General features: G+C 38.4%; 1 protein-coding gene across 1 annotated transcript; it reads left to right on the top strand.

Annotated features, from left to right (window-relative positions):
• Window positions 1-6,365: 6,365 nt before the first annotated feature.
• On the top strand, window positions 6,366-7,335 carry LOC128780994 (olfactory receptor 5B2-like). Its single transcript, XM_053924995.2, has one exon. It carries the CDS (start codon window positions 6,391-6,393, stop codon window positions 7,333-7,335), a length of 945 nt encoding a protein of 314 aa, XP_053780970.1. The 5' UTR covers window positions 6,366-6,390.
• Window positions 7,336-10,432: the final 3,097 nt, after the last annotated feature.

The raw sequence follows: 10,432 nt of genomic DNA, 5'->3' as shown, positions 1-10,432 counted from the left end.
TTCCATAGTTGTTTTATCCACTCATCTATTGATGGAAACGTGGGCTGCTTCCATGTCTTGGGGACTGTAAATAATGCTGCAATGAAGATAGGGGTGCTTATGTTCTTTTGAATTAGTGTTTTAGGTTCCGTTGGCTATATTCACAGAAGTGGGAATGCTGGGTCAAAGGCATATCCATTTTTATTTTGTGAGGGATCTCTATACTGCTTTCCACAGTGGTTGCACCAGTCTGCATTCCCTCCAACAGTGCAAAAGGGTTCCCTTTTCTCCACATCCTTGCCAGCACTTGTTTGTAGATTTATTGATGATAGCCATTCTGACTGGTGTTAGGTGATATCTCATTATGGTTTTAATTTTCATTTCTGTCATGATTAGTGATGTTGAGTGTTTTATGTCTATTGGCCATCTGTATGTCGTCTTTGGAGAAGTGTCTATTCAGGACCTTTGTTCTTTTTTAGTTGGATTGTCTGTTTTTTGCTGTTAAGTTTTATAATTCATTATAAATTTTGGATATATATTTTTTTAACACATTTTATTAATGATGCTCTTACAGTGGTCCCATTTCCACCCCCCACCTTCACTCCACTCCGTCCTGGCCACCTCTTCTGTCCCACATCCCTCCCCCCCTATAGTTCATGTCCATGGGTCATACTTATAAGTTCTTTGGCTTCTACATTTCCTATATTATTCTTACCATCCCCCTGTCTATTTTCTACCTATTATTTATGCTACTTATTCTCTGTACCTTTCCCCCCTTTGTCCCCCTCCCACTCCCCTGTTGATAACTCACCATGTGATCTCCATTTCTGTGGTTCTCTTCCTGTTCTAGTTGTTTGCTTAGTTTGTTTTTGTTTTTGTTTAATGTGTGGTTGTTAATAAATGTGAGTTTGCTGTCCTTTTACTGTTCATATTTTTTACCTTCTTTTTCTTAGATAGATCCCTTGAACATTTCATATAATAATGGCTTGATGATGATGCACTCCTTTAACTTGACCTTATCTGCCCTTCCATTCTAAATGATAGCTTTGCTGCATAGAGTAATCTTGGATGTAGGTCCTTGCCTTTCATGACTTGGAATACTTCTTGCCAGCCCCTTCTTGCCTGTAAGGTCTCTTTGGAGAAATCAACTGACAGTCTTATGGGAACTCTTTTGCAGGTAACTATGTCCTTTTCTCTTGCTGCTTCTAAGATTCTCTCCTTATATTTAATCTTGGGTAATGTAATTATGATGTGCCTTGGTGTGTTCCCCCTTGGGTCCAGTTTCTTTGGTTACCTCTGAGCTTTCTGGACTTCCTGGAAGTCTATTTTCCTTGCCAGATTGGGAAGCTCTCTTTCATTATTTGTTGAAATAAGTTTTCAATTTTTTATTCTTCCTCTTCTCCTCCTGGCAGTCCTATAATTCGGATGTTGGAATGTTTAAAGATGTCCTGGAGGTTCCTAAGCCTCTCCTCATTTTTCCGAATTCTTGTTTCTTCATTCTTTTCTGGTTGGGTGTTTCTTTCTTCCTTCTGGTCCACACCATTGATTTGAGTTCTGGTTTCCTTCCCATCACTGTTGGTTCCCTGTACATTTTCCTTTGTTTCTCTTAGCATAGACTTCATTTTTTCATCTAATTTGTGACCAAATTCAACCAATTCTGTGAGCATCCTGATTACCAGTATTTTGAACTGTGCATCTGATAGGTTGACTATCACTTCGTTGCTTAGTTATATTTTTTCTGGAGCTTTGACCTGTTCTTTCATTTGGGCCCTTTTTTTTTTGGTCTAGGTGTGCCTGTTAAATAAAGAGGCAGAGCCTTAGGTGTTCACCAGGGCAGGGTAACGCTGGTCTGTGCGCTGTGATGCTGTACGTGGGGGCGGAGCCGAGAAGGAGCAATGGTGCTTGCTCCGCTCTCTGCCAGATTTTTGGTCACTCTCTCTGCTACCCACAATCAAACTGGACCCCTCTGGTGCTGATTCCTGACTGCGTGGGCTTGTGCACTCTCTAGGCCCCTGTGGGTCTCTCCAATGAACTCTCCTGTGAGTCTGGGAGTTTCTCCCATTGCCGCCTCAGCCCCCACAAGTGTTTTCAGTCAGTCGTCTGAGGCTTTATTTCCCCATACTGAGCCCTGGGCTGCAAGGTCTTTTTTCGCTCCCCTGCTATTCCTCCCAGTTTATCTATGCGCGAATGTGGTGCCACAGAGTCTGGTAGCTGCCACACTGCCTGCCCCATGCCACAATCTGCCATCTTGCTGGGTTCGCCAGCCACCGCCTTGCTGGGAGTCCTCTCCGCCCCTCCTACCAGTCTGGACATGTTCCTTCTTTATATCCTTGGTTGTCGGACTTCCATAGAGTTCAATTTTCTGTCAGTTCTGGTTGTTTTTTGTTTTTAAATTGTTGTTGTCCTTCTTTTGGTTGTGAGAGGAGGCACAGCATGTCTACCTACACCTCCATCTTGGCCAGAAGCTATACATGTTCCTTGACTTGGCCCTTACCCTTTCTCTCCCCCATTACCTCCCTCCTTCTCCCCTCTGGTTATTGTTAGTTTTTATCTCCATGTCTCTGGTTCTATTTTTCTGTTTTGTTTTGTTTTCTTGATTAGGTTACATTTACAGGTGAGACCATATGGTATTTGTCTTTCACTGACTGGCTTATTTCACTTAGCATAATACTCTCTGGTTCCATCCATGTTCTCATGAATGGTAGGAACTCCTTCTTTCCTTCTGTTGCATAGCATTCCATTGTGTAATCGTACCGCAGTTTTTACTGATGGGCACTTAGGCTGTTTCCGGCACTTGGCTATTGTAAATAATGCTGCCATAAACATTGAGGTGCATAGATTCTTTTAACTTGGTGTTTCAGGATTCTGAGAGTACAATCTCAGCTGTGGAATCACTGGATCAAAAGGCAAATCCTTTTTAAGTTTTTGAGGAAATTCCATACTGTTTTCCACAGTGGCTGCACCAGTCTGCATTCCCACTAACAGTGCAGTAGGATTCCTTTTTCTTCACAACCTTGCCAGCACTTGTTTTTTGTTGATTTGTTTTTATAGCCACTGTGACTGGTGTGAAGTGGTATCTCATTGTGGCTTTAATTTGCATCTCTCTAATGGCTAGTGATGTTGAGCATTTTTTCCTGTGACTTTGGGCCCTCTGTATGTTCTCCTTAGAGAAGTGTCTGTTCAGGTCCTTTGCCCATTTTTTAATTGGATTGTTTATCTTCTTGATGTGGAGTCATGTGAGTGCTTTGTATACTTTGGAGATCAAGGCCTTGCCCGGGGTAGCATTGGGAAATACGTTTTCCCATAATGTTAGTTCCCTTTCATTTTGCTGATGCTTTCTTTAGCTGTAAAGAAGCTTTTTATTTTGATGAAGTCCCATTTGTTTATTCTTTCCTTGATATCCTTTGCCCTAGGGGACACATCAGTGAAAATATTGCTGTATCAGATATGTGAAATTTTCCTGCCTATGTTTTTCTCTAGCACTTTTATAGTGTGATGACTTATGTTGAAGCCTTTTATCAGCCTTGACTTTACTTTGCTGTATGTTGTAAGTTAGTGGTCTAGTTTCTTTTTTTGTTTGTTTTTTTTTGTTTGTTTTGAATGTATTGGTCCTGATTTCCCAACACCATTTGTTGAAGAGGATATTTTTTCTTCATTTTATGCATCGGCTCCCTTTGTCAAATATTAATTGACCAGAGAGACATGGGTTTATTTTTGGGCTCTCTATTCTGTTCCTTTGATCTGTGTCTGTACTGATGCTAGTACCAGACTGTTCTGATTACAGTGCTCTTATAATATAGTTTGATTTCAGTTATTGTGATTCCTCCTACTTTGTTCTGTGTCAAAATTGATGCAGCTATTTGGGGTCATTTATGGTTCCATATAAACTTTTGAGATATATGTTCTACATCTATTAAATATGTCATTTGTATTTTAATAAAGATTGTGTTATGAGTTGAGTAGTATGGACATTTTTAAGATGTTAATTCTTCCAAAACATGAACATGGTATATGCTTTCATTTATTTGTGCCTTCCTTAATTTCTTTCTTCAGTGTTATGTATTTCTGAGTACAGGTCTTTTACCTCCTTGGTTAAGTGTACTCCTAGGTACTTTATTTTTCTTGTTGCTATAGTAAATGTTTTTTTTTCCTAATTTCTGTGCCTGATATTTCATTGTTAGTGTACAAAAATGTCTTTGATTTCTGAATATTGACTTTGTATCCTACTGTTTTTTCAAACTCACTCATTAGGAGTAGTTTTTTTGGTGGATGGAATAGGGTTTTCTCTGTATACTATCATGTCATCTGTGAATAATGACAGTTTTACTTCCTCCTTTCCAAATAGGATGCCTTTTATTTTTTTCCTTGTCTGATCACAGTGGCTAGAACTTCCAATGTTATGTTGAATAGAAGTGGTAAAAGTGGATCTCCTCGTCTTATTTCTGATCTTAGGAGGAAACCTTAGTTTTTGCCCATTGAGTATGATATTGGCTGTAGGTTTCTCATATATGGTGTTTACTATGTTGAGGTATGGGTGACATGGACATTTTAATGATGTTAATTCTTCCTATCAATGAACACTGTATGTGCTTCCACTTATTTGTATCTTCTTCAATTTCTTTCATCTGTGCCTTATAATTTTCTGAGTACAGGTCATTCACATGCTAGAATTACAGGGCATTCTTGCAAAAGCAGTTACACATACAAAACAGTCAAATGGTACGCAGGGGCATCGGATAGGAGAAGGAGCTGACCACAAAGAAACTTATGCTTTTGCATACATGATGGAAATGTTCTATTATCTTGATTCAGGTAGTAGTTACATAACCATACACATTTGACCAAATTATTAGAACTACACACACACACACACACAAATGTGTGGATCTTACCGTTTGTAAGTTATCCATTTAGAAAATTAAAAAAAGAAAAACAATGAGTAATGTCAAAACATGATGCACACTCGCTGTGCAGTCAGGTCCCCATAGGCAGTTTAATTGCTTCTTCCCTAAGAAGGTGGGATGAGGAACTATGGGTGTTGTCATGGGACACATTCCCAGAGAGCTCCATATCTCTATAATTTACTCCTGGCTCCCTTCATTGTTCTCTCAAACACCTACAATGCTCCACATTTCATTTTAGAGGGACGAGACTGCATGCTGGATTCTTTGACCACCATACATTACTCTGAATGATAATAGTTGTCATTAAACATGGGCTTTCCATCTCCTGAAAGGAAACCTGCAACCATGGCCAAGAAAACCACCTGAAGATAAAAATTATATATTGAGTGACTTTAAAATTGTACACATTTCCTCAGTTGTTTTCTACAATTTCCCTTAATTGCTCTTTATAGACAAAATCCCATAGATTATGTAGGAGGAGTAACTTTATTATGTTTATTTTACATATAAGGAGAAGGTAATGGATTCCTCCGAGGTCACAATAAGAATTCATGGTGTATTCAGGACTTGAGCCTGGGGTTGTGGGTCCTTGTTAGTGTTTTTTCCCCTCTATCTTTCTCTGTCTCAGAGAATTGGGACCTTTCGATCACTCCTAAAATATAGCTTGCTTATCCCTATTTATGCATTATTTTAAGGCTGAGTTTCTGAATTCACACTCACTATTCAGGAATTGGCTGTCCCTCCTCTTCAAGGAGCCAGGTAAGCTAACTTCCATGTACACTATTAGTGAAGCTATATACCATGAGTTGTTTCAGCACAAAAACAAATGTTTTGAACTTTTAAAAAAATAGTGGGTTGAGGCTGGAGTATAAATATCAAAACTTCCATTAGTGAGGAGTTTAATGGTATTTATGAAATTTCCTGCGCTTCCCTGAAGAAGATGAATTAAAAACAAAAATAAATGATTGGATAGGGTTGTAAGTTCATCTTGTGTACTAGTAATTTGTTTCCTACTGGAGGTTAAACAAAAGCATAAGTGTGAAGTGATCATTTGTTAAACTACAAAGGAAAGTAGATGAATTAGTACAATTCACCTGTAGTTCAACCTTTTCCCCACACCATCATTTTTATTATTACTGGCACCTTTAAATATTCTGAGAGCAGAGCAGCCAATTGCACACAGAATTTGATTGGGATGAAACTGGTTTTCAGCCTTGAGTCTTGAATCTTCTTTATGCCAGTTGTATAACTGTAGGATATCACTTAACCTCTCAGATTCTTAATTTTAATGGTAAAACAAAAATAATAATATTACCTGTTGTATACACACTTTTATGTGTAAAGCTCTGAATGTTAGATCAAGATAATTTTAAAGTACATATTATTGATGAAACAATGCACATGGTATTTATACATTTTACCTTCACTGCAATTTTCTTTGTGCTGGTCATGGTTTTCCTTTATCTCTCCCTGCTACAGGACATCTCATGACTCCCAAACAGCACTGATGGAGAACAGGACAGAAGTGACACACTTCCTCCTCCTTGGACTAACCAATGCCCCAGAGCTGCAGGTCCCCCTCTTGATCATGTTCACTGTCATCTATCTCATCAGCGTGGTTGGGAACCTGGGGATGATTGTGTTGATTCTCTTGGACTCTCGTCTCCACTCTCCCATGTACTTTTTCCTCAGTAACCTGTCTCTGGTGGACTTTGCTTACTCCTCGGCTGTCACTCCCAAAGTCATGGCTGGGTTACTCATAGGCAATAAGGTCATCTCCTACAATGCGTGTGCTGCTCAGATGTTCTTTTTTGTAGTCTTTGCCACTGTGGAAAATTACCTCTTGGCCTCCATGGCCTATGACCGCTGTGCAGCAGTGTGCAAACCCCTGCATTACACCACCACCATGACGACAAGTGTGTGTGCTCATCTGGTCATAGGCTCCTATGTCTGTGGGTTCCTGAATGCCTCTTTCCATGTTGGGGACATATTCAGCCTTTTCTTTTGTAAGTCTAATCTGGTCCATCACTTTTTCTGTGATGTTCCTGCTGTCATGGCTCTCTCTTGCTCAGATACACACACGAGTGAGGTGTTTCTTGTTTTTCTGTCAAGCTTTAATGTCTTCTTTGCTCTCCTGGTTATATTGGTCTCCTATCTATTCATATTGGTCACTGTCTTGAAGATGCACTCAGCTCAGGGGCACCAGAAGGCTTTGTCCACTTGTGCATCTCACCTCACTACAGTTTCCATATTCTATGGAACAGTCATCTTCATGTACTTACGGCCCAGCTCCAATCATTCCATGGACACAGACAAGATGGCTTCTGTCTTCTATTCTATGGTCATCCCCATGCTGAACCCAGTGGTCTACAGCCTGAGGAACAAGGAGGTCAAGAGTTCATTCAAGAAGGTGGTTGAGAAGGCACAGTTTTCTGCAGGGTTGGGATTCTGACCTTGTAGTGTGCACAATACCATTATTTAATGTCTCTCAGACTTTCCCATCATTAACTTACTTTTTAAGCCCCATTGCCTTTAACTCCTGAGATGGCATCCTTATCTTTTCAAAAGTTTTTATGTAGTAAAAAGGAAACATATTCAGAAATACAAAACGTGAATGGGGATGGTTAAGGGAAAGCATTAGAAATTTTGGGACCTCCTTGTCAAAAGTTACTAATGATATTTGATTTGTTTACTTCTTCCACTTACATTTTCTCTACCACATGCCAGTGCAAACATATATGTTAAACAGGGGCACAAATGAGCTGATGACCAAAGGCACATATTTGTGCCCCATGTGTGAATTCACATTGGAGTAGGAAATTTGTCAGAGGAAAACAGAGTGTTGCTAGTTTTTAATTAAAATAATTTAGAAGTGAATTAAAATATTAAAGATAAACCTTTGTCCAATCATAATTATTTCTTTTATTGAATAATTGTTCTAAGATTTTGAAGAGGAGAAATGAATCATGTACTTTTAAATAACAGTATGTACTCTTTTGGCATATTTTATTGAGAAACACATAAATATCACATCCTAAATGAATTAACGTTACTGTCTTGACTGAGTCATTTTGTAGAATCATGTTCACATTACAGTTTACAAAAGGATAAAACAACCACCCAAATTTCTTAGTTTACCTCAGGGTTCTTTCTTGGTTTTGTACATACTATGGGTTTGGATAAATGTGTAGTGAATTGAATCCATCATTATAATATCGTACAGAGTATTTTCACTGCTCTGAAATTCTCTGTGCTCTGTCTAGTCAGCCCTTGCTCCCAAAACCCACAGCAATTACTGAACTTTTTGTCATGTCTGTAGTTTTACCTTTACCAGAATGTCATATAGTTGGCATCATACAGTATGTAGGCTTTTAAGATTGGTTTCTCTTGTGTAGTAATATGCATTTAAAGTCCCTCCATGTCTTTTCATGGCTTGATAGATCATTTTGTTTTTAGTACTAAATGATTGTACCACAGTTTATTTATCCATTGACCCAATGAAGAACATCTTGGTCGCCTCCAGTTTGGGAGATTATGAAGAAAGGTGCTGTAAACATTCATGTTCAGGGGTTTGTATGAATGTAAGTTTTCAACTCATTTGGGTAAATACCAAGGGGGACAATTGCTGGATTGTATGATAAGCGTATGGCTATTTTTAAAAGAAACCTGCAAACTGTCTTCCACTGTTCCATTCCAACCGATAATGAATATAAGTTCCTTTTGCTATACACCTTCAGCAGCATATGGTGTTGTCAATGTTCTGAAAATTGCACATTTAATAGGTATATAGAGAGTCAGCTGGTATATGATGAGGGTCAGTTTTTTAAATTCTTATTTGTCTTCTGTATATTTTCTTTGGTGAGGTGTCTGTTAAAGTCTTGGGCCTCTTTTATATCAAGTTGTTTGTTTGTTTTTTATTGTTAAGTTTTAAGAGTTCTTTGTGTATTTAAGATGACAGTCCATTATCAGATATGTCGTTTGCAAATATTTTCTGCACATTTGTGGCTCGTCTGCCCATTTATTTGACAGTGTTTTCCACAGAGAACTTTTTAATATTAATGAAGTCTAACTTTAATTATTTCTTTCATGCATTATGCCTTCGTTGTTGTATCTACAAAGTCATCACCATATCAAAGATCATCTTGGTTTTTTCTTTTTTTCTGAGTTTCATCATTTTATAGTTTACATTTAGGTCTATGATACATTTAAAGTTAGCTTTTATCAAGGATGTGAAGTTTGTGTCTAGATACATTTTTTTTGCTTGTGGACATCCACTTGTTCCGGCATCATTTGTTGAAAAGAAGTGGTGCTAATGTATTGCTTTTGCTCCTTTGTCAAACTTCAGTTGACCCTAGGTCTATTTCTGAGCTCTCTGTTGTGTTCCATTGATCTATGTGTGTATTCTTTCACCAATACCACATTGTCTTGATTATGTAGCTTTATAGTCAGTGTTGAAGTTTAGTAATGTCAGTCTAGCATTTCTTTATTGTGATTTCTATCTCTTTTGCTTACATTGCCCATCTGTCCTTGCATGCTCTCTACTTCACCTATTAGAGCCCTTAGCATATTAATCATAGTTATTTTAAATTCCTGATCTGAGTAATTCCAATGGCCTTATCATGTCCACTTCAGGTGTCTCTTCAAATTGTGTTTCTTCTTTTTGGTATACACTGTAATTTCTTTTCTTAATGGGTAGATATGATGTACCAGGTAAAAGAAACTCCTATAAATAGTCCTCAAGTAATGTGGTGTGTGGTGCGGGGGAGAGGAAACAGTATATAATCTTGTGATCAGGTCTCGGTGTTGTAGTGAGCCTGTGCTTCTGTACGGGGAATTTAGCAAGTGTTTCTCCATTTTTCTCCTCCTGCTTTAGGTGGGAGAGATGGTTGGAGTGAGGAGTAGAATAAATGATCTGTCATATCTATATAATAGAATACTGCTCTGCAATAAAAAATATTTCACTATGACACAGCTAATAATGTGGATGGACCTCAATGCTAAGTGAAAGACAGACTCAAAGAGTATTTAGTCTAGGATTAGTGTTAAGGACTTTCTTACAAAGGCAAAATTAGTTGGGTAAAACTGGTCATTGGTTGCAAGTGGCAGTGGATGGGAGAAAAGGTTTAGCAAAGAAGATCATAGGAATTTGTTTAAGTAAGTAGTAGTGGTTCCTTGAATACCAATTGGACAAAATTCTTAGAACTATACGTGAAATTGTGGGCATTACAGTATGGAAATTCTACATTAATTATAAATTGGCCAAAAAAAACCCACAAGAAAAGATAATAGAAAAACACACATGTAGAAAACAATGAAAATAACCAGCACGTCCCCATGGGCGGTTTAATTGCTTCTCTCCTAGGAAAGTGGGAAGAGGGGCTATGGATGCTCTCACAGGAGAAACTCCCAGAGTGCTCCATGTCTCTCTAATTCCATATCCCTGTGCATTGGCTTTGGAAATCCCAACATGACTGAAGGTGACATCATTTTAGATGCACCATCCACACACGCTGAACCCATTGGGTGATCATTTATTAATCTGAATATTG

Source organism: Desmodus rotundus, chromosome 5 (assembly GCF_022682495.2).
Source record: "Desmodus rotundus isolate HL8 chromosome 5, HLdesRot8A.1, whole genome shotgun sequence".
In the NCBI taxonomy this organism is placed as follows: Eukaryota; Metazoa; Chordata; class Mammalia; order Chiroptera; family Phyllostomidae; genus Desmodus; species Desmodus rotundus.
The sequence above is the reverse complement of the archived record's forward strand: the minus strand, read 5'-3'. Positions and strand labels throughout refer to the sequence as shown.

Bases quoted from the DNA above. Each gene is read 5' to 3' on its own strand.
- LOC128780994 (XM_053924995.2), top strand. From the start codon at position 6,391: ATGGAGAACAGGACAGAAGTGACACACTTCCTCCTCCTTGGACTAACC.